At 43.7% G+C, this 27,263-nt stretch overlaps 1 protein-coding gene across 1 annotated transcript; it reads right to left on the minus strand.

Annotated features, from left to right (window-relative positions):
- Positions 1–17,970: 17,970 nt before the first annotated feature.
- On the minus strand, positions 17,971–21,323 carry LOC121685787 (protein phosphatase 1 regulatory subunit 3C-B-like). The gene is made up of 3 exons (XM_042066547.1): positions 20,978–21,323; positions 18,946–19,967; positions 17,971–18,842 (listed from the first exon to the last, which is right to left on the minus strand). The coding sequence occupies exons 1-2, from the start codon at positions 20,989–20,991 to the stop codon at positions 18,959–18,961; spliced, it is 1,023 nt and encodes a 340-aa protein (XP_041922481.1). The 5' UTR covers positions 20,992–21,323; the 3' UTR covers positions 17,971–18,842; positions 18,946–18,958.
- Positions 21,324–27,263: the final 5,940 nt, after the last annotated feature.

Consider the following 27,263-nt stretch of genomic DNA (forward strand, 5'->3'; position numbering starts at 1 on the left):
TCTCCAGTGATCCTGTTACCTCCAGCATGGGGGACAAATATTGAATAACATGAGATTTATACAAACATTTTATTATACAATATATATAACAAGATAAATACATTTTATATTAAATAAATTAAATATTGTCTACTTATTAATTGTTATCGACAAAATCCCAGAAAATATCAAGATTTTTTTTTTGGTCAATATTACCCTCCCATAGTCTAGAGCTTAGGAACCTGGAGCTTCCCAGTGGAACCCCTAGTCTAGAGCTTAGGAACCTGGCCATCCCAGTGGAACCCCTAGTCTAGAGCTTAGGAACCTGGCCATCCCAGTGGAACCCCATCGTGTTGTGATTGTGATCTCAGGGTGCCCAAGTTGCCCTGTAGTTGGTCCAATGTAAGTCACTCTGGATAAGGGTGTCAGCTAATGGACAAATATTGGGTCTGTCAACTTTGGAGATGTTACAGGGAGGCAACACCAGGCACGCAACTGAAGACAGCCCTTGGCAGCTCATGGGGGGAAGTTCCATTTTTATATAATCAATGTAACTGGCTACACCAGACGTGATAGCCATGTGTAGGCTACATTCAAAATAATTAGACCAGTCTTCTCGAACTTTATGCTCCACAAACAGAGCGCTTCAGTTGTGGGTGGTAGGAGTGGAGAGTGTGCATGTGTGTGCATGTGTGTGCGTGAATACGCTGTATTATGCCCTTGTTTGGTACGACACAGAGAAACAGTACAAGTACTGCAATAGCCACATTTGCTAATGCATCCAACAACAACAACAACACATTACATTTATATAGCGATTTTCTCGATACCCAAAGCACATCACATGGTTGGGGGGACCTCACTAGTAACCACCACCAATGTGTAGCACCCACCTGGGTGATGCACGGCAGCCATTATGCGCCAGAACGCTCACCACACACCAGCTTGAGGTGGAGAGTGAATGAGCCAATTACAGTGGAGGATGATTAAGGGGCCAGATTGAATGAGCCAGGTTGGGAATTTAGCCAGGACACCAGGGAACCCCCTACTCTTTGCAATAAGTGCCATGGGATCTTTAATGACCACAGTGAGTCAGGACCTCGGTTTAACGTCTCATCCGAAGGACGGCATCTCCTACAGTGCAGTGTCCCCGTCACGGCACTGGGGCATTGGGATCGATCTTTTTTTTTTTTTTTTTTGGCCAGAGGGAAGAGTGCCACCTACTGGCCACCCACCAACACCACTTCCAGCAGCAACCTAGTTTTCCAAGGAGGTCTCCCACCCAAGTACTAACCAGGCCGACACCTGCTTAGCTTCAGTAATTCAGCTAAGACAGGTTATCCATTGGTCTGGCTGCTGGCACATACCAAAATAAAATAATCCAAAACCAAAACTCCAAATATGAATTTTATTTTTGGAAAACCACCTTATGTGTAAACATGTTGTGTATGTTTCCCTTTATGTATGCATTCACATATGCCTGCCTGCACTCCATGAACCCTCTGAACCCTTTTCAGAGGACAGAAGAGTCTGAGGCTGCAAAAGCTGTATTACCATAATAGGTTTCTCTCTCTCTCCCTCTTTCCCTCTCTCTCACTCCCTCTCTCCCTCTTTCTCTCTTTCCCTCTCTCTCTCTCTATCTCTCTTTTTCTCTCTCTCCCTCTCTCTCTCTCTCTCTCTCTCTCTCTCTCTCTCTCTGCATCTGTATCTAGTGAGTCCACAGGTTCAACCCCTCAAAGTCAAAGTCTGCTTTATTGTCAATTTCTTCACATGTCAAGACATACAAAGAGATCGAAATTACGTTTCCCACTATCCCACGGTGGAGACAAGACATTATTTTACCAATTAGGTCCACAGACAAACATAACATTCAAGTAAACAATATAAAAAGTAAAAATAAGAAGGCACATACAATGAAGAAAATAAGAGCAGCAAAATTTGAGTTGAAATTGTGCAATTGTGCATACAGTAAGGATAAAGTGAGATATGGGTTCAGGGATGCCTTGCACAACTTTGGGTATGTGCACATGTTGCAAGTGCTTCAAGGGTGATATTTGACCCATGAGATATGCTTCAGAGGCCACCTGACCTCACCTTGCAGGACCAGTTGGGAATGTGGGCTTCCCAGCCTGCATGTTTGTCTATGTAGTTACTATGGGAACTGAGCACAGGGGGACTTTGTGTGTGTGTGTGTATGTGTGTGTGTGTGTGTGTGTGTGTGTGTTTCTATGTGTTTCTGTGTGTGTGTGTATATATATGTGTGTGTGTGTGTTTTTCAATGTGTGTTGGAATACGCTGTATTATGCCCTTGTTTGGTACGACACAGAGAAACAGTACAAGTACTGCAATAGCCACATTTGCTAATGCATCCACATACCAAAATCAAAATAATCCAAAACCAAAACTCCAAATATGAATTTTATTTTTGGAAAGCCACCTTATGTGTAAACATGTTGTGTATGTTTCCCTTTATGTATGCATTCACATATACCTGCCTGCAATCCATGAACCCTCTGAACCCTTTTCAGAGGACAGAAGAGCCTGAGGCTGCAAAAGCTGTATTACCATAATAGGTTTCTCTCTCTCTCCCTCTTTCCCTCTCTCTCACTCCCTCTTTCTCTCTCTTTTTATCTTTCTCCCTCTCTCTCTCTCTGCATCTGTATCTAGTGAGTACACAGGTTCAACCCCTCTAGTAAGGATAAAGTGAGATATGGGTTCAGGGATGCCTTGCACAACTTTGGGTATGTGCACATGTTGCAAGTGCTTCAAGGGTGATATTTGACCCATGAGATATGCTTCAGAGGCCACCTGACCTCACCTTGCAGGACCAGTGGGGAATGTGGGCTTCCCAGCCTGCATGTTTGTCTATGTAGCTACTATGGGAACTGAGCACAGGGGGACTTTGTGTGTGTGTGTACTGTATGTGTGTGTGTGTGTGTGTGTGTGAGTGTGTGTGTGTATGTATGTGTGTGTCTGTGTGTGTGTGTGTGTGTGTTTCTGTGTGTGTGTGTGTATGTATGTGTGTGTCTGTGTGTGTGTGTGCATGTATGTGTGTGTCTGTGTGTGTGTGTGTGTGTATGTATGTGTGTGTCTGTGTGTGTGTGTGTATGTGTGTATGTGTGTGTGTGTGTGTATGTGTGTGAGTGTGTGTGTGTGTGTGTGTGTGTGTGTGTGTGTGTATGTGTGTGTGTGTGTGTGTGTCCTGTTAGATCCCAGGCCAAGCTTTCCACGCGCAGTATGCCTGCTGATCGTATATCCTCACCTACCACTTGCTGACGTCATGTCGTGCTGTTACCATAATAAATGAACATTTTTGTGTGCCTTCTTTTGTCATTTATATTCAGGGTTGGGTCAGATTACTTTGAAATGTAATCCATTACTGACTACAAATTACATGGCAATTTTTGTAATCAGTAACGTAATCAGTTGGATTACCAAAAACATGTAACGTAATCTGATTACTTTAGGATTACTTTTAGATTACTTCAATAAATATGTCCCTTAAGTAAAAGACACCACCACTGAATTGATGAAAGAATTCTCATTCTATTTTTCTCTTTATTATTTCATTACATCTAAGAAATCTCTTTGCTCTGAGTAAAGCATTCCTGTGTGAATTAACTGATCTTTTCCTCCAAAAATCTTAATGTAGCCCCTTGTTTTAGTGTTACCATTTACTTAGTGTCTTACTTTAGTGTCACCAGGTCCCATTGTCTGAAAAACACCCAAAACGTATACATTTATATAGCTATTCTCCACTTTGGGAGTGGTGTTTTGGTGGTTGAAATTTTCACCCCATCCCAAAATTGATCATTTAGTCATCATGGATGTGATCATGGATCACTATTCTCCAAACATGCAACTCAGCTTAATCAACTTTAGCTTTATAAGGGCACACCTGGACAATTAATTGAGCTTTCGCTGGATTTTTTTGACCCAGGGACATGGTCTGAGATTGAATGACATCATGTCCATTTCAGTTGTGGGGGTGGGAAAATTATTCCTTTGGGATGTTTTTCAACCAGGGGGACCTGGTGACTTTCTCAAAGTAAACGGTAACACTAAAACAAGAGGCTACATTAAGATTAGGAGGAAAAGATCAGGCAGTGTACCGAGAGACCTACCCCAATAGTAAATAAGTTAGTTAGTCTTTTGATCCCGTGAGGGAAATTTGGTCTCCCAATCTGTGAATTAGTGAAGCACACATAGCACACAGTGAACACACAGTGAGATGAAGCACACAATGAGCACACAGTGAGGTGAAGCACACACAAACCCGGAGCAGTGAGCTGTCTGCTACAGCCGCGCTCGGGGATCAGTGAGGGGTTAGGTGCCTTGGATGTGGGCATGGAAGAGCAGTGCCCAACCACTTCCCCCGCCCACATTTTTTCTACCTGTCCGGGATCGAACCGGCAAACCAGAAGCTTGTCAAATTAAAAGATAGCTAGGCTATCATAAAAAAGTTGCATTGTTTGCATGATAAAATGTAATCAGGTAATCCCCAACAATGTAACTGTAATCTGATTACACAATTTTTTTTATTGTAATCTGGTCTGATTATAGTTACTTGATTTTTGTAATCTGATTACATGTCAATCCAGATTACATGTAATCCGTTACTACCCAACCCTGTTTATATTTTTAGGAACTTGCTACCATAATATATGGCTCAGAAAATTCACATATGTACATATGTACTCAATGTATCTATGTAGCTTTGTGTCAGAAATGAAATCCTGAAAAACATGTAATTACTGTAAAGTGATGATAGATAGTTACAATCAGTGTAGCTGTTCAAGTTCTCTACCAGAACCTCATGGGCAAAAAATAACTTCAACTGTCATGGAAAAATGTTCTGAATTATCTCCTGACAGGTCTGGAACCCTGGCAACTTAAGTCTTTTGCTTGCATCTATATGTGTCTTTGTGTGTGTGTCTGTGTGTGTGTGTGTGTGCCTGTGTGTGTGTGTGCGTGCGTTCCTGTGTGTGTGTGTGTGTGTGTGTGTGTGTGTGTGCGTGTTTTTGTGTGTGTGTGTGTGTGTGTGTGTGTCGAGGTGTGCGTGGAGGCATGTGTGCATGACTGTGTGTGAGATTTAAAGGGCAGGGTTTACTCTGAGAAGAACACTGTGTTTTGTTGTAAATGCCAGAGTTCCTTTTACACCTCGTGAAGTTAGCCAAAAAAAGTCTGCCAACACATTAATGCTCTCCATTACATCATCAAGCAGTTTCCTTAAACAATGTGTTCAACACATGCTCATGGTAGAAAACGAGCATGCATTTAATTCAGCTTTAACTGAAAGAATGTCTGTACTTGAAACACTAAAACTAAAAATCATATGATCATGAAATGCATTTTGATAAAGCAAAAAATGTAACTGTAGTTAAATGAATGTAATTGAACGACAGGATAGAGTAAAAATATTTTCAGTTGTTTACTGTGATGACAGAAACAATGAACAGAGTCAGCAACCTTAATCATGATGATATGGGGGAATATCTAGACATTGCACATCCATAGTCCATGTTGTCTCATCTGAAGTCAATGTGAACTATTGCTCATGATGTTCATAACAGCTATCTGTCATTTTGTCATCAGCTATCTGCTATTTTGTCAGTTAGTCTGAGCTCTTTTCCAGGCTGTTGCTAGGATATCCAATCCTGCAGAGACAACCAGAATCATCCAGATAATCTTTGCCTTTGTTTAGGAACAACGCGTGTTAGTAAAAAAGTTCTTGTTGTGTGACGTAAATCACAGAGCAAGACACTATGATATATTTCTATTACATTCTACAAAAGCCCTTGGAAAGTAATTTAATTGCCGTTGGCTTTCTATGCAGTAATGTAAGCATGTACAAAAAGGTATTTCCTGCCAAAAAAAAAAAAAAGTACTCTTTTGACATTAATTGCTTGGAACAATAAGGTAATTGTGGAGTGCTTGTGCTTGCGCATTACAAATTTCCATTTGTAATGTTGCTGACGTCAACATTGCCTGTGGATTCGCAAATTATACCGTTCCTCACATGGTGGGGTGCCAAAGGCGGTGATTTAAGATGCAGCTCCGTGCCGTGCGTGGTGGGTTATATTAGTAATAGGCAAACACGGGTGGGGATGTATGACAAACCTGCCTTTGAGGCTAAATGGCTACATTAGACCACTCAGCCAAACCTAGCGAACAAGAGGTCCACTCAGTTAGACCATAGTGCAGGAGGGGGGTGCGTTTGTCCATGCCTTCTGCTCCTGAATAGTCGTTTCCTGGGCTAGAGCGAGTACAGGAGTGTAGAACGCAGACAAAAGCAGGCCTGTTCATGCCGTAGCCACACTCTTACGCCTGCTGTCCAGTCCACAGGCCCGGAGATCATACCACCAAACCAGATGGATGAAGAAAGTGGACGCAGACATCATGCCCTTGATGACCTTGATGGTCTCCATGACCGTTTCAGTTGTTGATAGGCATGTTTTCATAAGTAATACAATTAGTAATCTGAGTGAGCAGAAGGAATAACAACAAGAAAAAACATTGATGACGGTTTTAATGAGGCACAGATGGCCTTTGGGAAGGTGAATGATCACTCTGTGGATCAGGTGTGTTTAGAGCCACCAGTGTTGTTCAAATTCATTACATCTCGGTCTTACCCAAAAGTAAACAACTTTTCACTTTGGACCTTTAATGTCAAGACATTATGTTACATTCACACCTGTTACATTCAAACATGTTACACGCACACCTGTTACATTCAAACCTGTGGGTTCTCACTGGAAACAAATTCATTCCTAATTTGGTTGTGATTGGAATGATTGGTTATCATTTGACATTATGGTTTTATAATAATGCAGATGGGGCCTGTTGGGTCTCACCTGGCAAAGTCACAAAGTCATAAAGTCTGACCAGGGGCATGCAGAGACCTTTGAAGGGGCAGGGGCTCAAATTTAAAAAAAGGGCACATGGAACAAATTTTTCAGAAAACGTGTTAACTTTATTTAAAACTTAATTTTGATTACAACCCAAAAGAGAATACATAGGCTACGTGCAAATTATATCAAAATAAAATGTATCAAGAAGAATGGGTGTAAATAGCAGACAGAGCTGTAACACATTTTTCTCATTTCTCTCCTTGGTTCTGAAAATTCAATAGGAGTGCATGTACTGTAGGCCTACTGTAGCCAGGGCACAGACAGATAGGTCTTTTCAGTTTTCATTAGGCTATTGTCTACACAGAGATCATAGGCTATAAGGCTACATCTTATTGATTAAATTCAACGCTAATTTTAATAGCCTAGAAATCTAGACGCACCCTAGCGGCAGCAAATATGTTATTGCCTAGTCTGGCTTGTCAGGCTATAATTTTAATGTTTATCGCAGTGAACTACCACCATTAGCAAGCTGGTGTCTTGCAGATTCACGTGCTGTGCGTGTGGCCACTGAGTGAAATGACGCGTAATGTAGCCTACTGTAAACAGAGAACGACATGGAGTTGGGTTAGTTATACAACTACAGTAGCCTATGTCGTCGGCTTATGACGATTTAGAAAAGGTTTGCCTAACAAAGCTACTATAACATAGTAACCTAAACAGAATATGTTATGAACGTTCAGCCTTAGATTTTCGAAGCTGCCAGGTTATTGAAATGGATGGACCATGACATGGTTAAAACGGGATTGATAGCCTTCATTAAACATGAAACAACTTTAAACGTTTTATTCTCTAAGCTGAATACTATTGCATGCTCAGATAGGCTAACTGCCAAGTGACCTTACCGGTGCTCCCAAACGTCTCCTGCAGCACTGTGCCTGCGTGCACCTTCTGAGAGTTCACTGAATGTATGACGTCACGGATTGGTGGCCGCAAGGCATTTCAATTACGTAACACAGAAAATTGTTATTTTTGTCAATTTCTAATTTCACAAACTATTAATGAGACATGTTAGCGAATATTCACGTTGGAACTAGCGGAAGTATTACAAATTTTAAAAAGTATAAAACGGGTCTTGTCAAAAGGGCACGTGGACATCAAAGGGGCCAATAGGGCAGGTGCTAGAGCCCCTGTAGCCCCCCTTCTCTGCACGTGCCTGAGTCTGACTGTCACACATCACTTGGCTGACATTCAGTTGGTGAAACATACGGTCACAGACACACAACTGCTGCTTGTGCTGATAGGTGCCCTGACATACCAGGATGCAGGATTAATGTCACATGTCATGTTCTCTCTCTCTCTCTCGCTCATACCTGTCAACATTTAGCTTTCCAAAAACGGGAGATTTTTTTTTCGGGGGGGGGGGGGGGGGGGGGGGGCAGTGTTTATACCGAATCTGTGTTTGCATATGTAATACGTTTCATACACGTGTTTCAACACTGCATTTCAGTCGTTGCTTTTACCTTACCATTACCTTACGGCTCCTACACACAGCTGCGTGTGTTGCGTTGCTGGAGACGCATCCCATTCACTTTACATGGGCTCACGTCATCGGTTGCCGAACTGAATTGTGGGTCTGTTGCGTCGCGTTTCTCCCGTAGCTCGCGTTGAGAAGTTCAGCTGGTGCTGCACCGACAGATGGCACCGGCCAATCAAGCCAATCGACGGACGGCACCAACCAATCAAATTACGGTTATACTTCAAGTCATTTGCATAGCTAACGTCGGGAACACCCACTGGCGTTGACGGAACGCAACTGTGTGTAGGAGCCGTTACGAATGCCAGTTATGTGTCCACCAGCAGCCTACTTCCAAAATTCCAAAGCTGCTTAATTGCTGTCAGATTTGGTTCAGAGGACACAAGTTCAGTGTATCAACACTCAATAACAGTTTATGTGATGTGTTAATCAATTAAATTTCCAACAATTTCACAACAGCTTGTTCTGGAGTACGCCATTCAACTAGCCCGCTTGCTTACGACGAGACTCAGGCTGCGCAGTCGGCACCCGCTTCCTTATTTGGGTTTTGGGTTGCCAGGTTTTAGCCTATGACAAAACGGTTAAAATTGAAACTAAGTGATCGTGTATGTGTAGGGTGTATTTCATACACAATCTGGCAACCTGGGAGATGTCAGACTAATAGAAAAAATGAATGGATCAATGATTTTAAAATGAAGTTTGATGGCCATGCAAATTACGGGAGTTTTCCGGGAGAAATAACAAAACGGGAGGGTGCCGGGAGATGACCTTGAAATACAGGAGAACCCGGGAAAAACGGGAGTGTTGACAGGTATGCTCTCGCACTCTCTCTCACACTCTCTCTCTCTCTCTCTCTCTCTCTCTCCCTCTCTCGCTCTTGCTTTCTCTCTCTCTCTCGCTCTCTCTCTCACGCGCTCTCTCTCTCGCTCTCTCTCTCTCTCGACTTGTGTCTACTATATGTATCTATTTATGCACAAGTAATGTCAAAGTCAAAGTCAGCTTTATTGTCAATTTCTTCACATGTTCCAGACATACAAAGAGATCGAAATTACGTTTCTCACTATCCCACGGTGAAGACAAGACATATTTTACCAATTTAAGTCCACAGACAAACATAACATTCAAGTAAACAAAAAAGTAAGTAAATAAGTAAATAAGAGGGCACATATAATAATGAAAAAATAAGAGCAGCAAAATTTGGTTGAAATTGTGCATAGACAGTCAATAAAATACTAGTGCAAAGTCAGGCCAATAAAAGACTTGGGTAGTTCTGTTTGACCTAAGTAAGAAAGAAAGTGGCATAGTGGTGCAAGTTATGTAAGAGCAGCAGAAGTGTTGTGTTTTCAGGACAACAACAACAAGTTGTAAAGTGTACAAGTGTGCAAGTGTGCAAGTGGAGTAGTGCAGGCGGCCATTGTGGGTCCAATGTCCAGGATGTTATGTAGCGGAGGGGGGAGAGGAGGGAGAGAGTTCAGCATCCTTACAGCTTGGTGTATGAAGCTGTTGGTGAGTCTGGTAGTGCGGGAGCGCAGGCTTCTGTACCTCTTCCCAGAGGGCAGTAGATCAAACAGATTGTGAGCGGGGTGACTTGCATCACTCACAATTTTGGTCGCCTTGCGGGTGAGGTGGGTGGTGTAAATGTCCTTCAGAGAGGGGAGTGAAGCACCAATAATCCTTCCAGCTGTGTTCACTATGCGCTGCAGGGCTTTCCTGTTGTATTCAGTGCAGCTTCCGCCCCACACAGCGATACAGCTGGAGAGGATGCTCTCAATGGTGCCTCGGTAGAATGTGGTCATGATGGCTGGTGGAGCACTTGCTCGCCTGAGTTTCCGCAGGAAGTACAGGCGGCGCTGAGCTCTCTTCGCCAGTGATGCAGTGTTGGTGGTCCAGGAGAGGTCTTCACTGATGTGCACCCCCAGGAATTTGGTGCTGCTCGCTCTCTCCACCACAGCACCGTCGATGGTCAGTGGCAGGTGTTGGGTGTGACCTCTCCGGAAGTCAACAACAATCTCTTTGGTCTTGCTGACGTTCAGCAGGAGGTTGTTGTCCCTCCACCACGTGGTCAGATGGTCGACCTCCAACCTGTATTGAGTCTCGTCGCCCTTGGTGATGAGACCCACCAGAGTTGTGTCGTCAGCAAATTTCACTATGTGATTGTTGCTGTAGGTTGCAGTGCAGTCATGCGTCAGCAGGGTGAAGAGCAGCGGACTGAGCACGCAGCCTTGGGGGGCCCCTGTGCTCAGTGTGATGCTGCTTGAGGTATTGTTGCCAACACGTACTACTTGAGGCCTCTGACAGAGGAAGTCCAGTAGCCAGTTGCAGAGGTAGGTACTGAGTCCCAGTTTGTCAAGTTTGCAGATGAGTTGTTGTGGTATTATGGTGTTGAATGCAGAACTGAAGTCTATAAACAGCAATCTCACATATGAGTCTCTTTTTTCCAGGTGGGTGAGGGCTGGGTGGAGGGCAGAGCAGATTGCATCCTCTGTAGACCGCTTGGCTCGGTATGCAAACTGGAAGGGGTCCAGGGTGGGGGGGTAGAATGGATTTGATATGTGACATGACAAGCCGCTCAAAGCACTTCATGATGATGGGTGTCAGTGCCACAGGGCGGTAGTCATTGAAGCAGGATGGAGCAGTTTTCTTCGGCACAGGTATGATGGTGGCAGCTTTGAAACATGATGGGACGATGGCTTGCTTCAGGGAAGTGTTAAAGATGTCTGTGAAGACATCCTTAAGCTCCTCTGCGCAGTCCTTCAGCGCACGACCTGGGATGTTGTCTGGACCTGTTGCCTTACGGGTGTTGATAGCAGCAAGTGTCCTCTTCACGCTGTCGGCAGAGAGGCACAGGGGCTGCTCATGTAGAGGGGGATGGGTCTTCTGTGGGCAGGTGCTGTTTTGTGCTTCAAAGCGAGCAAAGAAGCGGTTCAGGTTGTTGAGCAGAGGGATGTTGCTCTCACAGCTCTGTGGAGCGGGCTTGTAGTCCGTGATGGCCTGAATGCCCTGCCATAGGCTTTGTGCGTTCCTGCTGTCTTTGAAGTGGGTGGTTATCTTGTGAGTGTATTCCTTTTTTGCTTCCTTGATGCCACGGGACAGGTTGGCTCTCGCTGTTCTCATGCCAGCTTCATCCCCAGCTCTGTAGGCTTTGTCTCTGGCCCTCAGCAGCCTGAGGACATCCCCTGTCAGCCATGGCTTCCAGTTAGCCCGAGTGATGATGTCTTTTGTGTGGGTCACATCATCGATGCACTTGGTGATGTAAGAGGTTACAGTGTCTGTATACTCCTCTATGTCTGTCCGGTTGTTGTAAGTGGCTGCCTGCTTAAACATTTCCCAGTCTGTTGTGTCAAAGCAGTCTTGAAGAGCATCGGAGGCTCCCTCAGGCCACACTTTTACCTGCTTACGAACCGGTTTGTTCGCTTTTACCCTTTGTCTGTATGCGGGCATTAGCATAACAGTTATATGGTCTGAAAGTCCAATGTGGGGGAGGGGGGTGGCTTTGTATGCTCCTTTGTGTGTAGTGTAGACCAGGTCCAGGATGTTATCTCCTCTTGTTGGAAAATCAACATGCTGGTGTAGCTTTGGAAGTACAGTTTTAAGATCAGCATGGTTAAAATCTCCAGTGAAGATGGTGAAACCGTCTGGGTGTGCCGTCTGTTGTTCACTGACAGCCTGGTACAGTTCACTAAGAGCCGCGTTCTTATCGCTGTTGTTGTTGGTAGGCGGGATGTATACTGCGACTAGCAGAATCGCAGTAATTTCCCTTGGCAGGTAAAAAGGACGGCACTTTATGATCATAAACTCTGCCAGTGGTGAGCAGTGTTTATATGTACACCTCTCTATATCTCCCAAACCCTATCCCTATCTACCTAAAAGTAAATCTATGTATCTATTTGTGTATGTCTCTATAACATACACACACTAAATGTGTGCACACATACACACATTCTCTCTCTCTCTTTTTCCCTCTCTCTTACACACACAAACGTGTGCAAGCTCACACGTATGCACACACACACACACACAGAGAGAGAGAAAGAGAGTAAACTATCATGTACAAAACTCTAAAAGGGACAGAAAACATGTCTCTCTGTGTTCATATGTCCTATTCTGTTATTGTATGCTGTTAACCAGGGGTAAAATAAATAAGAGGTGTTAAATAAGAGATGGGTAAACTATGAATTCTGTTATCACGGTAAGTTAGACAGCGCCAAACGGTATTGGATTGTTAAAAAAAGGCGTTCAGAACATGTTCGATCATGGTGGAGGTTATCGGATTGTTAAAAAAGGCATTCAGAACATGTTTGATGATGGAGGAGGTTATTGTTCCATGTTTATCAAATGGTTCCTAGAGTGTTGATGAATGTATATATTGTGAATGTGGATAACACTGTGTGATTTTTGAATGTTAAATTGCAATTGATGAATTAATGTGTTTGAGAGGTGGATAAACTTTAATAAGAGGCAGAGGTGGAAAGTAATGAAATACATTTACTCACGTTACTGTATTGAGTAGTTTTTCTGTGTATTTTTTTATTTTTTAAGTAGTTTATAAAATCGGTATTTTAAATTTTACTTGATTACATTTTGAGTGAAGTATTGTACTTCGCTACATCAAAAATCCCATCCGTTACTTGATTTAAAAAAAAAAGTTAAGACTAACGAAAACAGAAAGGGAGAGAAAAAAAATCGTGCCCTAAACCACTAGCCTAGTGATAATGATCAGCATGTAGGCTAGCCTACAACAGGACATGAATCAAGCTAGCGCCATGCAGTCTTTCTGAAAGTGATGGAGATGGAGCTGGATCACGAGATGCATCAGATTACATGTCTAGGCTATGTATTTTCCACTATTTCAATGGGTTATCTCAGTTCGTTTTAGCACTAATGATTGCGGAGATATTCAAGCAAACACCATGGGATTTCGTATTTTGACGTTTGTGCTCACCTTTCTTTGGAAAGAAGTTGATTAGCAGTTGTTTCCCCTCATTTTAATGTCTCTCTTTTTCCTGTTTTGGACTTTTTTTTGGTAACCTGACTTGGCTTTGTTGGAGAAAGACATTGCACCAGCAGCACAACAATTAGCGGTCCACTAGGCCTACTAGCGATGCTCAGCTAAATAAACAAAAGATAGGCTACTGTAGACTACCTAATGAATCGTGCAGGCGGACTAAACCATTTAGCTCTTTAGCAAGGGAGAGTGAGAGTGACCTTAGACAGTTTTCACTATGTTGTATACAAAATCACAGTCAGTCAAACTTTAAATTTCGTCTGACATTCATTTTGACATTTAAAGTAAGGAAGGAAGTTAAAGGGAGGAAATTAAAATATTCAGGTAAAATAAATATATGGTGGAAATAAGTATTGAACACTTAAATGTTTTTTCAGTAGCCTAATTAGCCTAAACTTCCAGTGAGTCTATTTGAAATTTTCACCACACATTATATTAACACACATATAAATCCAAACATAAGAGTTATGTGTAATAAAGTGGAATGACACAGGAAAAAAAGTATTGAACGTTCCTACAGAAATTTCTTCAATACTTTGTGGAAAGCCTTTGTTTGTAATGACAGCTTCAAGACATTTCCTGTATGACAAAACGTATTAGTCGCAGTATCAGGTGTGATTTTGGCCCATTGTTCTAAACAGATTCCAGGGGTCCCTCTTGTGAATCCTGATCTTTAGTTACTTCCAGAACTGTTTAATTGAATTTAATTGAATTGGCTGCCTTCAAGTCTTTTTGGAGCTTTCCCCGAGTGGTCCTTGGCTCTTGGAATTGACTATCCTTCTGACTCCCTGGTCAGAAATATTGCGAGGAGATCCTGTGCATGGCCGGTTGATGATGCAGTGATGTTCCTTCCACTTGCAGATAATGGCTCCCATGCTGCTTACTGGAAGATTCTGAAGTTTTGAAATACATCTGTAACCAGTTTCATTGATGTTTGCAACAATAAGGTTGCAAAGGTCTTGGGAGAGCTTTTTTCTTTTATCCATCATGAAATGTTTCCTGTGTGACACCTTGGTAATGAAAAACCTTTTTATAGCCCATCAATATGTAGGCTACTAACCAAGCTTATATTAATTTGCACAGATAGAAAGGATAACTACTCTCTAACTACTTACAGATTCCAGCTCGTTCCTTCCCTTTCCTTGCCTTAGTGCTTTTTCTTAGCGTGTTCAATACTTTTCCCCTGTGTTATTCCACTTCATTACACATGACTCTACTTATGGAGTTGTTTGGATTTTTTATGTGTGGATTACCTGAGTTATTACTAATGCCTGGTGAAAATGTTGTGCCCCCCGTAATCCACCTTTCAAGGGCCCTCTCCTCCATTGGGGTCCTAGTACTTCCCACTTTTCCCCCCAGTTCAACACCCTTTAATCTGCTGAACCTTCTGCTCGTTTCCAAATATAAAAAAACTCTGCAACTCAACATTGGCCTGCCTGTCTCAGCTGCCTGTGAGGGGCTTTTCAGTTGTGCTGGATTACTGTTCACTGCAAAGTGACCAAGGATGAGTGCAACTAACTTTGAAAATCAACTACTGCTCAAACTTAAAGGAGAACTCCGTTGATTTTTTCATTTTTGACATTTCTCAACGTCACCGAGTACTGTCGGTATGAACAAAACTGAAACAATCGGTTTTACCTAGCTCGAGTTGCTGCAGCTACAGCGCTACACACTGAGAGCATGAACATGGCCGCCTTAGCTGCTGGCTGCAGCAACTCGAGCTAGGACCAAAGTGCTTTTAGGCAAGTACTTCCACTCGGCGGCCATATTGCAACGCTTTTTGGGCACTTATCGGGCATCTATTTCTGCAGAAATGTGTGTGTGTAAGGCTTCACGACACCAATCTTGCTCCAGCGACGAGATCACAACAGATGATTGGCACGATGTCTTCACAGCACACCACATGATTGGCTCAATGTATTCACAACACACCACATGATTGGCTCAATGTATTCACATGTCGACGTTTTGCCGCGTTTTACAACAGTTGAGTGCTGTATCTCCTCATTAGAAAGTCTCTGGTAAAACTGGTTGTTCTGGTACCCCCCCCCCCCCCCCCCCCAAAAAAAAAGAAGTAACTAAGTAACTTTTACTTAAAGTACACTTGTTAAATTAATACACAAATTACACATTTTAAATTAACTACTTTTTACTTTTACTTGAGTACATTTTCAGATCGGTATTTTAACTTGTACTTGAGTAATATTTCATCAAAGTATTGGTACTTTTACTTGAGTACAATATTTTCGTACTTTTTCCACCTCTGATAAGAGGTGGATAAACTATTTCTGAAATGTCAGAGGTGAATAAACTGTGTTTACAGCCCTGCTTTTACTGTAAAGCAACGCCAAAGGGGGTAGCGGATCGGGTAGCGGACCTATAGTTAGATAAAATGAGAAATAAGAAACTACAAATTTGACTTGCTTCAGATGTCGCAATACACCATACTTTCATAAAATCATGCAACTCATAGAGTATGCAAAATCATGCATACTCTACCTTGTCTGTGGACATGGACATGGTTCGAACCAGGTGCTGGATAAACAGATAGCGTGCGTGCAACCGAGGAAAAGTGCTTTGGTGTTGCTTTAAGTCTCATCATCGTACCCCTGCATGTGCCTCTGCCGACATTTCAAATGTGCCGCTTCCTGTTGTCCTCCTGGTCCTCGTGCTCTGTTTCTCACTGATGCGGTCAACTATGCGAGACAAGCAAGGCTGCCACTGACCCCACCATTTGGGTCTAGCTCTGTTGTTTGGTATGGAGGTTCATTAACAGCCCTTTCAACTGCCCCCACCGCCCCCGCACACCCCCTTCGCTTCATTTGATAAAAGGGTTTTTGCAGAGTCATTAATAGATCAACAAGTGTGTGTGTGTGTGTGCGTGTGCGTGTGCGTGTGTGTGTGTGTGTGTGTGCATGTGTCTGTGTGTGTGCGTGTGTTTGTGTGTGTGTGTGTGCGTGTATATGTGTGTGTGTGTGTGTGTGTGTGTGTCTGTGTGCATGTGTGTGTGTATGTATGTGTGTGGCTGTGTGTATGTGTGTATCATTTTGTAATATACTGATGCCCGTATATGTACAGTAGTGACAGATGTTTTATGTTGTGATATTTTGGGAGCACCTCCCCGCATTTCACGAGTGTAGTAGTCTGAGATGAATCTACAGGGGTGACTGACAGGATGATATACTGTATACCACAGCAAACAGTGCACCCTTAAACTATCCATTCACTCTCCTTATATGATTACTACAGATGGTGTAGCAGAGCCAGGAGCTGTCTAGATATTATATTTGATAGCAGGATGATAGCTCCATATATTCATGGCATGTATGCATGTGCTTGTGTGTGTGTGTGTGTGTGTGTGTGCGTGTGTGTGTGTGATTGTGTGTGTGTGTGTGTGTGTATGTGTGTGTGTGTGTGTGTGTGTGATTTTGTGTGTGTGTGTGTGTGTATGTGTGTGTGTTACGGAAGAGGACTACTGTATATTGGCCTCCACTGAGACTCTTCCTGTTTCCAGGCCATCGCTAGGGAGAGAATCTGCTGCAAGTTTGTGTGTGTGTGTGTGTGCGTGTGTGCGTGTGTGTGTGTGTTTTTGTGTGTGCGTGTGTGTGTGTGTGTATTTGTGTGTTGCGGAAGAGGACTATATTGGCCTCCACTGAGACTCATCCTGTTTCCAGGCCATCGCTAGGGAGAGAATCTGCTGCAAGTTTGTGTGTGTGTGTGTGCGTGTGTGTGTGTGTTTTTGTGTGTGCGTGTGTGTGTGTGTGTATTTTTGTGTTTTGCGGAAGAGGACTATATTGGCCTCCACTGAGACTCATCCTGTTTCCAGGCCATCGCTAGGGAGAGAATCTGCTGCAAGTTTGTGTGTGTGTGTGTGTGTTTGTGTGAGAGAGCGTGTGTGTGTATGTGTGTGTGTGTGTGTGTGTGAGAGGAGCCATCGCTGGGGAGAGGAAATTTGCTGCAAGTTTGTATCTTCTGTGCTCCACATTCCTGGCGATCTCTCTCTCACAGCCAAAATAACAAAAAGCCCGACTGCAGCGGCCACGCCAGCCAGCTTGTCTGTCCACCCCATTCCTGACCTCTTTTCCAGCGTGATGGCGCCTAAAAGTAATGAGTCTGTTACATGGTCAGCCTTGCACATGTGTGTGTGTGTGTGTGTGTGTGTGTGTGTGCAGCCTGGGCAGGCATGCAGCTCTGGCGCTGGGTCGAGTGTAGACTTACCGTGGTCCTGCGTAAGTTTACATGTGTGTATGTGTGTGTGTGTGTGGGGGGGGAGAGGTAATGTGTGTGTGTGTGTGTGTGTGTATGCAGTAGAGGAGTGGGTAGTATAACAGGATTGACTGGATTCTGACTGTCTCCCGTGTGCTGAGAGACTCTCACTAGCAGTAGTTGGGTTGGCGCTGCACTCCCTGACCTGCTCACCTGCACTCTTCACAAGGTGAGCTGTGTGTGTGTGTGTGTGTGTGTAAGTAAATATAAAGATGCACGTCCACAGACACACACACACAGACATACAAACAAACAAACACACACACACAGACAGGCATATTAATCCTCATAGCTAAATCAATAACAAATAAACAAAGAACTCAAATACAGGATGCTAGATAGAATACAAAAGTTTATTTACAAAGACCATTTCCAACATCATAACATTTAACACATTCTCTCTGTTACCCACACACGTAGAGCAATCACAGCACAATCACACACACTACCAGAGGTTTTGCATTGCACATATTGGAAAAACAAGTAATAAAAGAAACTGTTGATTTCACCAACAAGGCTACGAGTCAGAGGATGAGCTTTTCAGAAAATGCTAGGGAAAGGGCACTGGAAACACAAAAACAATCCTTCTCAATCCAAAAGATTTACATTCAATTTACTGTCAGCTATAGCAAGCCTACTGATTCCATTGTATCTGTAGTTTCACTACAAATATCACAATAATAGAAACATTGTGACAAGAAAAGACAAACATTGCCAAGGCACTGGAGAGGGTCATGAGTATAGTAAGGTTCTATGTGACATTTTAATCTATTGCAAGTTCAAATGTGTTTGAGAAGAAATTTGCATAATAATTATTCTCATTTACCTGAAACGTCCCCTCTGACAAACAGACACTTTTAAGAGCAAACACCTTCAATATGAAGGACGTCGCCTGCGTGTGTATATGCAAACGCATTCCAGTCTTCAATTTTCTTCATTTGAAATGGCCTAGAGACGAGGCTCAGTTGCGTGCAAAGTCTGTAAGACCATACAGGTCCAGCTGATCTGGTCAAGACAACAGGCTGAAGACATCCACAGCTAAGATTCATGGTCTATACATAGTACATAGTACACTAATTAAGGCACTAGTGGATTACATATAAGATCAAGTCTGTTTTGCAACCATTTGTTACATTATCGTCACACCCATACATGCATGCAGAGAGATGATGGGGATCATTTGGGGAAGGTGCGGCACCACCATCACCATTGAAATCATCATTGACTTCTTCTAAATTCAAGTCTTATTTACCATCGTGAGCACCTCACAAGGTGTGTGTTTACCATCATCAAACAAGCACCACCATCACCGCCAGGCGAGCTTCACCAGTAGGGGATGGTGTTCTCTATGTGGCCCCAACTCTGCCAGTCTGCAAAGAGTCCACTGGTGGCCTGCGGGCTTCCCAGTTTGTCGAACTGAGAGCACAGCCTCCGAATTGGCTTCTTGGGCGTCACCGTTTCCTTCTTCTTATTGGCTGGAGGGGACCACTCGCCGTTGTGTTTCCATGGCGCCGGGACCAGCCTGTAGTTGTTGCCGTCGTTGTTGTCCCAGAAGATCTGGCCAGCTGGCCTGTAGCATATGCAGAACTCCACCCGGTTGTTGGGGGCGACGTAGCCCGGCAGCTCGATGGCAAAGGAGAAGATGTCTGTATCCTGGCAACCGTAGACGTTGTTCATGAAGGTGCACTCCGTGTCCGTGAAGCTCTGCCACGAGTCGAAGGTGATGCGCACCTGGACGGACTTCTCGAAGGCCAGGTTGCGCACCTTGACGGTGCCGGTGAGCGAGCGCTCCTGCAGCGTGCAGTTCTCCAGGCACACGCCGTTCCTCAGCAGCCTGCTGCGGAAGTCCAGGTAGTCGGCGGACGGCTGGGCAAAGTCCAGCGCCAGGCCTGGCGAGGGGCTGACCCGCAGCGTCGTCGTCGCCGCCACGGCGCTCTCCAGCTCCGTCAGGTCGAACTGCAGCTGCGTGAGCTCCGGCGATGACGTCGTCGTCGTCGCAAGCAGCGCCGCCTCCTTGTCCTCCGATTTGGAGAAGAGGTGCACGGCCGTCAGGGACATGCCCTTGGAGTCGGCGAACACCACCCGCTTCTTGCCCTTGGCTTTGGGCGTCTGCCAGCCCAGGCAGGGCGGCTCTGCCAGGCCGGGCCTGGCGCTCAGGCAGGGGCGCAGGGGCTTGCAGCGGTGGGGGGAGACCCCAGAGAGGCTGCAGGCGCGACAGTCCTCGTAGGAGCTCAGGAAGCTCCGCAGAGGGGGAGGAGAGTGGGCGAGGTACAGCTGCATGGCCACAGGCATGGTGGGACCAGGCATCGGAGAGCTCAGAACGTGGAAAATGCTGAAACAGGGAGAAAAAAAAAACACACACACAGTTGAAACATTGGGGCAGTGTGGGTAGTAGATTGAGACTACATTTATCCTATAGGCATAGGCAGTGTAGGGTGTAGAGATTGAGAGAGATGAACTGAGACTACGAATCCTATTCTCTGCCAGACTAATCTGCATTTTCACGGGAAAATTCATGCACGTTCTCCACTTAGGCCTTCAAACACACAGGCCATAATTGTCAAAATAGAGCTAAATTCTCTCTGATCCACAAGAATAACTTGTTTGTCTGTCTAACTTGTTTGTCTGTGTCATTTGCATTTAGAATGATATCATGTAGGCCAGTGTTTCTTAACTGGTGGGTCGGGAACCAAAAGTGGGTCGCGGAACCGTTCTGGGTGGGTCGAGGAGCTTGTGTTAAAAAAGAAAGAAACCCCATTGTGTGGTGTGCAGTGCATTGCTGGCACAGGAAACCATGAAACCATTGAAACTAAATGTCATATGGAAACCATACACCCCTGTCAAAGACAAACCTGTCGAGTAGCGATCCACTTTTGGGTGGATCAAATGACACAGACAAACACAGACAAACACACACATACACACACACACAAGGTGACATAAGGAGTTGAAGACTTCACAAATGTAATGCCAAACATCAACATGTTCCAAACAAATAAGCCTACAGGCACTTTGCGTGTCTTAACATGTAGCTCACCATATCTGTTGTCTTTAATTCCAAGAAAGAAAAATACTTGATGAACATGGGAAATTGTGGGTCCCAAAGCCAGACCAAAGAACTATGTAGGCTATTATGGCTACATCTTACATGCTCACAAACATGACTATACAGAAATAGCTATCGTTATACTCTTATTATCTGAATATCATTATTCTATTTTGCACACTATCTCTACGACACACTGTACAACTTACAGTCACCAAAGAAACTCTGAATTAAGTGCACTTAAACTGTTGCAGCTCTCAAGCAACACCAAATTCATAATACATAAGCGTTCTTACCTTGTCGAATTCATAAATGTTTACTCCCAAACAATTGCAGACGAATGAGCTTTTAATTTTCCACCGAGAAGTTAAAACATCGTTTCACTCTCTTGCCGGATCGACCGTCACGCCCCCACGATGCTCCACCAGAGTGCAGTTGCGCAGTTGCTAGTCCTCAAATATTAATCAGACTTATTTGCATATTCATCTTGGATAGACTCAGGAACCAATGGAGACGCAGCCAAGTGTAGGTTCTGACCAGTAAGAGTGCAGAATACCGAAAGACCATCAGCCTTTGGTGTTACCACTGCAAGCCCACTCCAGACCATTTCACAGAAGCCATGGACCCCTGCTGGACGAAGAGGTGTACTACAAGAGGACGTGTCCTACATTAGCACTGGCTCAATTTGAGCGTCAAGGAGAAATTAGGAAAGTTTAATATGTGTATTCTACACTAGATAATTTAGCTTTTCTGATTGTTTGTAACTTGATGAAATATTGACAAATGTGTTTTAAATGTTTCATAAAATTGTATTTTAACCACAGTAAAATATCAACAGATTGATTGATCAACTGATCAACAGCTTTTAATCAGTTCACTGATTAATATGTGTGTGTTGTAAAGCAACACTTACCTACATGAAAAGTTGACTCCATGGCTATAGCCTTAGCTAAATGTTATATAGAAGTACTAAATATAGCAATCTGTGTTTACCAATAATGCCCCCTAGTCCAAAGTACATGTCTGCCACGGTCTCTCTGCATGGCAGTCTGAAAATAAACCTGTCAATGTTAAAACAGCCTATCTGCCAAAATGAATTTGACCTGGTGTAAGAAGTACACTTGTGTAGGCACATTTGAGATAATAACTGATTTGATTGGAAAAGTTGGAGAGGAAATTTCCAGTGAACTAAATGTGTTAATCCTTAATCATCCATCCTAATAAGAACTAAATGTGCTGTGTTGATCATTAATCATCCATCCTAATATGACACTTAACACCCACAGCCAGCCATGACGAACACCTACAAGATTTGAGGACCAGATGATGTAGCTGCCTAGTTTATGTGACACGTAACAAAATAAAAAGTTTTTTTTTTTTTATTGCTGCCTTGTTTATATGTAGACACAATTGAGTTGTTCTTAATATTGCTGCCTTGTTTATATGTAGACATAATTGAGTTGTTTTTATTGCTTCAGCACTTGCGTGTTCACAGTCCACTGCATATGAGTTAACCTCATACAGTATCTGTGCACGTGTCGGATTTCACAATATGGCTGACTTTCGAAGACTTTAAAAGACCACACACACACACACACGCGCACGCACGCACGCGCACACACACACATACACACACACACAAACACACACAGACAAATGAAAGTCTTGAGTAACTTAGATTATTTTTTCTCATGGTTCTTAATTTCTTTATGTCATTCAAAGAGCCACTATTACACCATTACTTTGTAAATAATCTCATAATACAGCTGTCAATCATTCATATCCATGTTAGGCCCTAAACATACAAATAACAAATAATTGGCAGATTACAGCACAGCAGTGAAAGATAAGCTACATTGATAGTATACCGCTGTGCTACAATTCAAAGTGCACATTTCAGCCCAATAAACTTCAAAGCATGCTTATATTTCTTAGCAGCCTTGGCTTCTTTCCAAACTGACTTACAATGACGTGATTAATACTTTTTCATTGGTTTCACATGTTTTAAACACACTTTTTTCAAAACATTTAACTTAGCTCTCATAAAATGACTCCAGACTTAATTTAACTGAGTTGATATATATATATATATATATATATATATATATATATATATATATATATATATATATTCCCAGCTAATAAATACTGCTGGCATAATTATGAACTAATATCAGAACAGAAATGAGGTGAACAGAAATCATTCATTATGCATCCATATGAGAGACCACCTGCTCTATGTGACGTTATTGCGCAAGTATGAATCAAAGAGGCCAAAGGCACACTTAGACAAAGAACATTGTGAGGAAGGCAGTGCAAATGTTGAAAAGTCCAGGTGCTGGCTGTAGGTCAATTTCAATGACAATTGACAAGTTGTAATTCAATCTATGAATATGAACAGTTACATTTTGGGAGGAATTAATGCAATTTGTGCTCTGATATGATCATTTATCTTTTTACATGTAAACAAGATTTGCTTGATTGCTAAGATGCACTTGTTATTCATCTTTACCTATTCATCAGCAGAATCTCTTGAAAATGTACACTTTTTTAGTGAGCACTTTTTATTGGTCAACACTTTTTATTGGTTTCACACATTTTTACACCCTTGTTCACCTTTCACACAAGTCAACACTTTTTATTGGTTTCACACATTTTTACACCCTTGTTCAAAACATTTAAGATGGCTCTCATACAAAGACTCCAAACTCTATTGGATTAACAGAGTTGAATCAAATTGGAGAGATCTATATTCACAGGTATTGCTCTTTGTATTGACCATATCAGCCATCTCTTAATCTTTAATTTCATGGTCTTTCAAAAACAATGAACGAAACTGCACATCAACAGTTTCAGTAGGCCCTACAGCTTTTGAGCGCTTGATATTGCCAAAGTAGAGTCTTTAAAATAGAAAGTTTTGAACATTGTGCGTTCTATTCCAGCATACTGTGTGTAATCATGTGAAAACAAGATAGGAAAGATTCACAATTGGGTAAGCTTGTCTGTAAAGAAAATCTTAGCAGTGTTGCCAACTTAGCGACTTTGTCGCCATATTTAGCGAGATTTCAGACCCCCCAAGCGACTTTTTTTGTAAAAAGCGACTAGCGACAAATCTAGCTACTTTTTCTGGCGTTCTTGGAGACTTTTTGAGACTCTGATGTGATGGCATGTAACGTCCCTTTTTACTCTTATGAGTGAGCAGTGAGTTTAGCTATGCTGTGTAAGAGTCTCATGCCTGTTTCGTTTGTGAATTAGCCTACATCGAGTTCGCCCAAAGCGTTGCCCCATGATTATAAAAGTAATGACTGGCCTATGTAGTATCAGCCCATGTTATCCACAGAGGTAGATGTTCTATAGATCTAACAGCTCAGGCAACGTTATTGGAAGGTGCAGCAACTTTGGATGAGATTACAACCAGAGTAAAGAGACAAGAGCAATGACATGGTGACAGGGAAACAGGGATACGCTTTCCAGCACCGTTCAACAGAGGAAAGTAGGCTACAACTTCATTCACAAGCAGATCAGTTCAAAATCGAGCATACAAGTTAAAACCTAAAGCATTCGTTTAGGCTATGTAGCCTCAGTGTTGTCAATGCAGGACAGACTGTCGGCTGAGGGGGGGGGGAATTCTGTCGGCCTGTCCGAGTGACATTAACTAAATAAATCCAAAATATAGCCATTGTTGTAAGGTTAAATTGTGTGTAACCTATGGTGAAGTTATAATTAGACTTTAAGCTGAGCAAATGCAGCAGTTGGAGGTTAGGAAATGACTGATTTTCAGCCACTTAATGCTCATTCTGGTGTATACTATGACAAGATGTACAGAAGTGTAAAGTGTATCAATTACCCTAATATACGAGTATATTAAATTAAATATATTTAAATTAGGCTCTTAAAGTTGCCTATTTCAGTAGGCCTAGGAGAAAAGCAAACAGCTATAAAGGGGTATTAAAGGGCCATCACCATTTTTTTTTTTTTTTTTTGGGGGGGGGCGGTCACGACCTGGTGACGTAATTGATATGCAAATTAGCGTGTGACATGATCTAGCAACATTTATGACTTTTGGAGCTGGTTTTAGCTACTTTACATTTGAAATAGTTGGCAACACTGAATCTTAGCAGAAATGTGTTCATTGACTGCATATAGTTTGAGAGAAACATGAATTGTGTTTAATGGTATTGTCCAAAACTGATGGAGGATGTGTGAGGAGTGGGGGGGAGGTTTATGATCTATTGTTGAGATTCTTTCCATTTCATGCTTTTTTGTCATTCCTGCCTAATTCTTATTAATGTAACTTAACTCTGTAAAGTTGAGCAGGTTCTTGGTCTTAGACTTTCATCTCTGGCAATGAGACATTATCTGCACTGGCCTCCAGCTGAGCTCTTAGCAGGCCGAGGACTGAAACTCCCGTCTCCGTGCTGTGATTTTTCACATTAAGTTGTGATATCAATGAATACGGCTGCTGGTATCTCTGAAGCTCAGAATAAAACAGAATCTCGACATGACACTGTGTCCGTTGGTGGGAACAGACGTATACATACTGTACAAGCATGCAAAATGTATACAGGCTATGTATAGACCCTTTCAACAATAAAAACAAAAACAATGCTTAAACGTTCTATTTGGTTCCCAATCTACTTCCTCTGCATTAAGATAACATGGAATGTTAAAACGGAAGCCTTGTGGGGCCAACTATGATGCTGATAATGGAACTCTCTTGAAAGGGTCTATTCATAGGAGCCACCTACGTCACTATCAAATAGAACGCCGCCATATTTATGACCGATCTCGCCCAGTATGGCCGCCCACACTGCACATTTGAATGTGTGTGTGTGAGAGAGAGAGAGAGAGATGTGGAGAAAATTTCAATTTTAGGCTCTGATCCATATTTGTTACCCCCAGATCTGTTTCGACCTCACTCTGACCGTCACTACGGTCTAAAAAAGGAATGATCACCTTCGTTCTGCCTATCACCGAGACCATATGTCAACAAAGTCATGCCCATGACCTCCGGAAGCAGAACGATTCGAGCTTGTAAATAGCGGAGATTGCTCCCGGTTCAGTCTCTCACCTTGATCGCCTCATCTGAGACCTGTGATACGTGAGTACGTATTTTCACTGCTTTCTTGCTTTGACTGTGTTTGTTAGTCTGCATGTGGCAGTAACCTGTGTTTTTTTCAGGAAACTTCGTTTAACTTTGTTTAACTTTGTTTAACTTGTTGACGCCTTTCCTGAGTTCACCCCATACCGCACGGCGGAGGGGCTAGTGTGAGCCTGCTGCCTGCGTTCGCGCACTGCTGCGGGCTGCCGTTTCAGTGTTATTTTCCTTTTGTGTGTGCCAGGTTTCCGGGTTGTTGTTTGTTAACTACTGTGTACCTTATCTGGCTGTTCGCGGCTAGTTGGGCTTGGTGTGAGCCTGCCGGGTGCACCGGCGTGGGCCACCGTTATTATTTCTGTTTACTGCTCTGGCAGCCGGAACCTGTGTGGGCCTGATCAGCGCGTATGTGCTCGGCCGCTTAGGCGCTAATGTTACTGTGTGCTTCTTGTTAGCTTTGTTGTTGTGTGCTAGGCTACTTGCAAAAGGTAAGTTTAGCTGTTTGTGTCTGCTAGGTGCAGTCTTGCACAAGGTGCGGGCTGCTGTGTGTCTTTTCTCCAGTTGTCCACTGGTGTACGTCGGCGCGTGCGTTCGCGCACTGGTGGCCGCCTTCTTTGTGTATCTGTTGTGTACCCCGTCGCTGCTGTCCGCAGCTAGCTGGGCCAGTGTGAGCCTGCTAAGCGTGTCCGCACGCTGCTTCAGGCCACCCGTGTACTGTATTACACCACTGCTGTATCTCTTTACGGGCTGCTGCTTGCAGACCCAGTGTGTTGTACGGCCAAGGTAAGTGCCTTATTGTATTGTATTGTGTTGTATTGCATTGTGTTTTTCTGTGGTAGGCAATGGCGGCACACTACTGCAGAGTCTGTAGGGCCACGATGGCCCCCAATGACGGGCATAGAGAGTGTCCCGCTTGCCTTGGGGCCGCCCACCTCCTCGAGGATGTCGACAGCCCCTGCAGCGCAGCCTGTGACCTTCCTAGGGAGGAACGGCTCCGCCGGGCTGACCAGGCATGTGGCCACGTGCGTGGATGGGACAGGCGGCGCTCACCCGACCGACCATCCCACTCTCATAGGCATGGCCGTTAGCATACGCACAAGCGTAAATGGCAACATGAGTCCCCTTCCAGGCATGATCAGGTGGAGGTCCCTGGACCTGCTAAGCGCTCGGCTCCAGCTGCCGTGACCGAGGGTAATGGCACGGAGTCGCTTCAGATTCTCTCAGCTCTCCAGGCTCTGGCTAGGAGGATGGACAGGCTGGAGGGTCTCCAGGGCACGTCATCCCCTTCTCTGCCCCCTGGCCAGGAAGGTCTCTCCCCATCCAGGCCTGAGAGCCATGGTGCGGATGTTGATCTGGGTGATGTGGATGTGCTGTCGCTCCATGCCCCTCGTTCTACGATCGATGACGTAAGCGGGGACGGCCTCCTGGATGAGCTACATTCAGACATGGTGCAGCCAACTGATGAATCCACGGTGCCAGGGGAGGTC

This window comes from Alosa sapidissima, chromosome 16 (assembly GCF_018492685.1).
Source record: "Alosa sapidissima isolate fAloSap1 chromosome 16, fAloSap1.pri, whole genome shotgun sequence".
Classification (NCBI taxonomy): Eukaryota; Metazoa; Chordata; class Actinopteri; order Clupeiformes; family Clupeidae; genus Alosa; species Alosa sapidissima.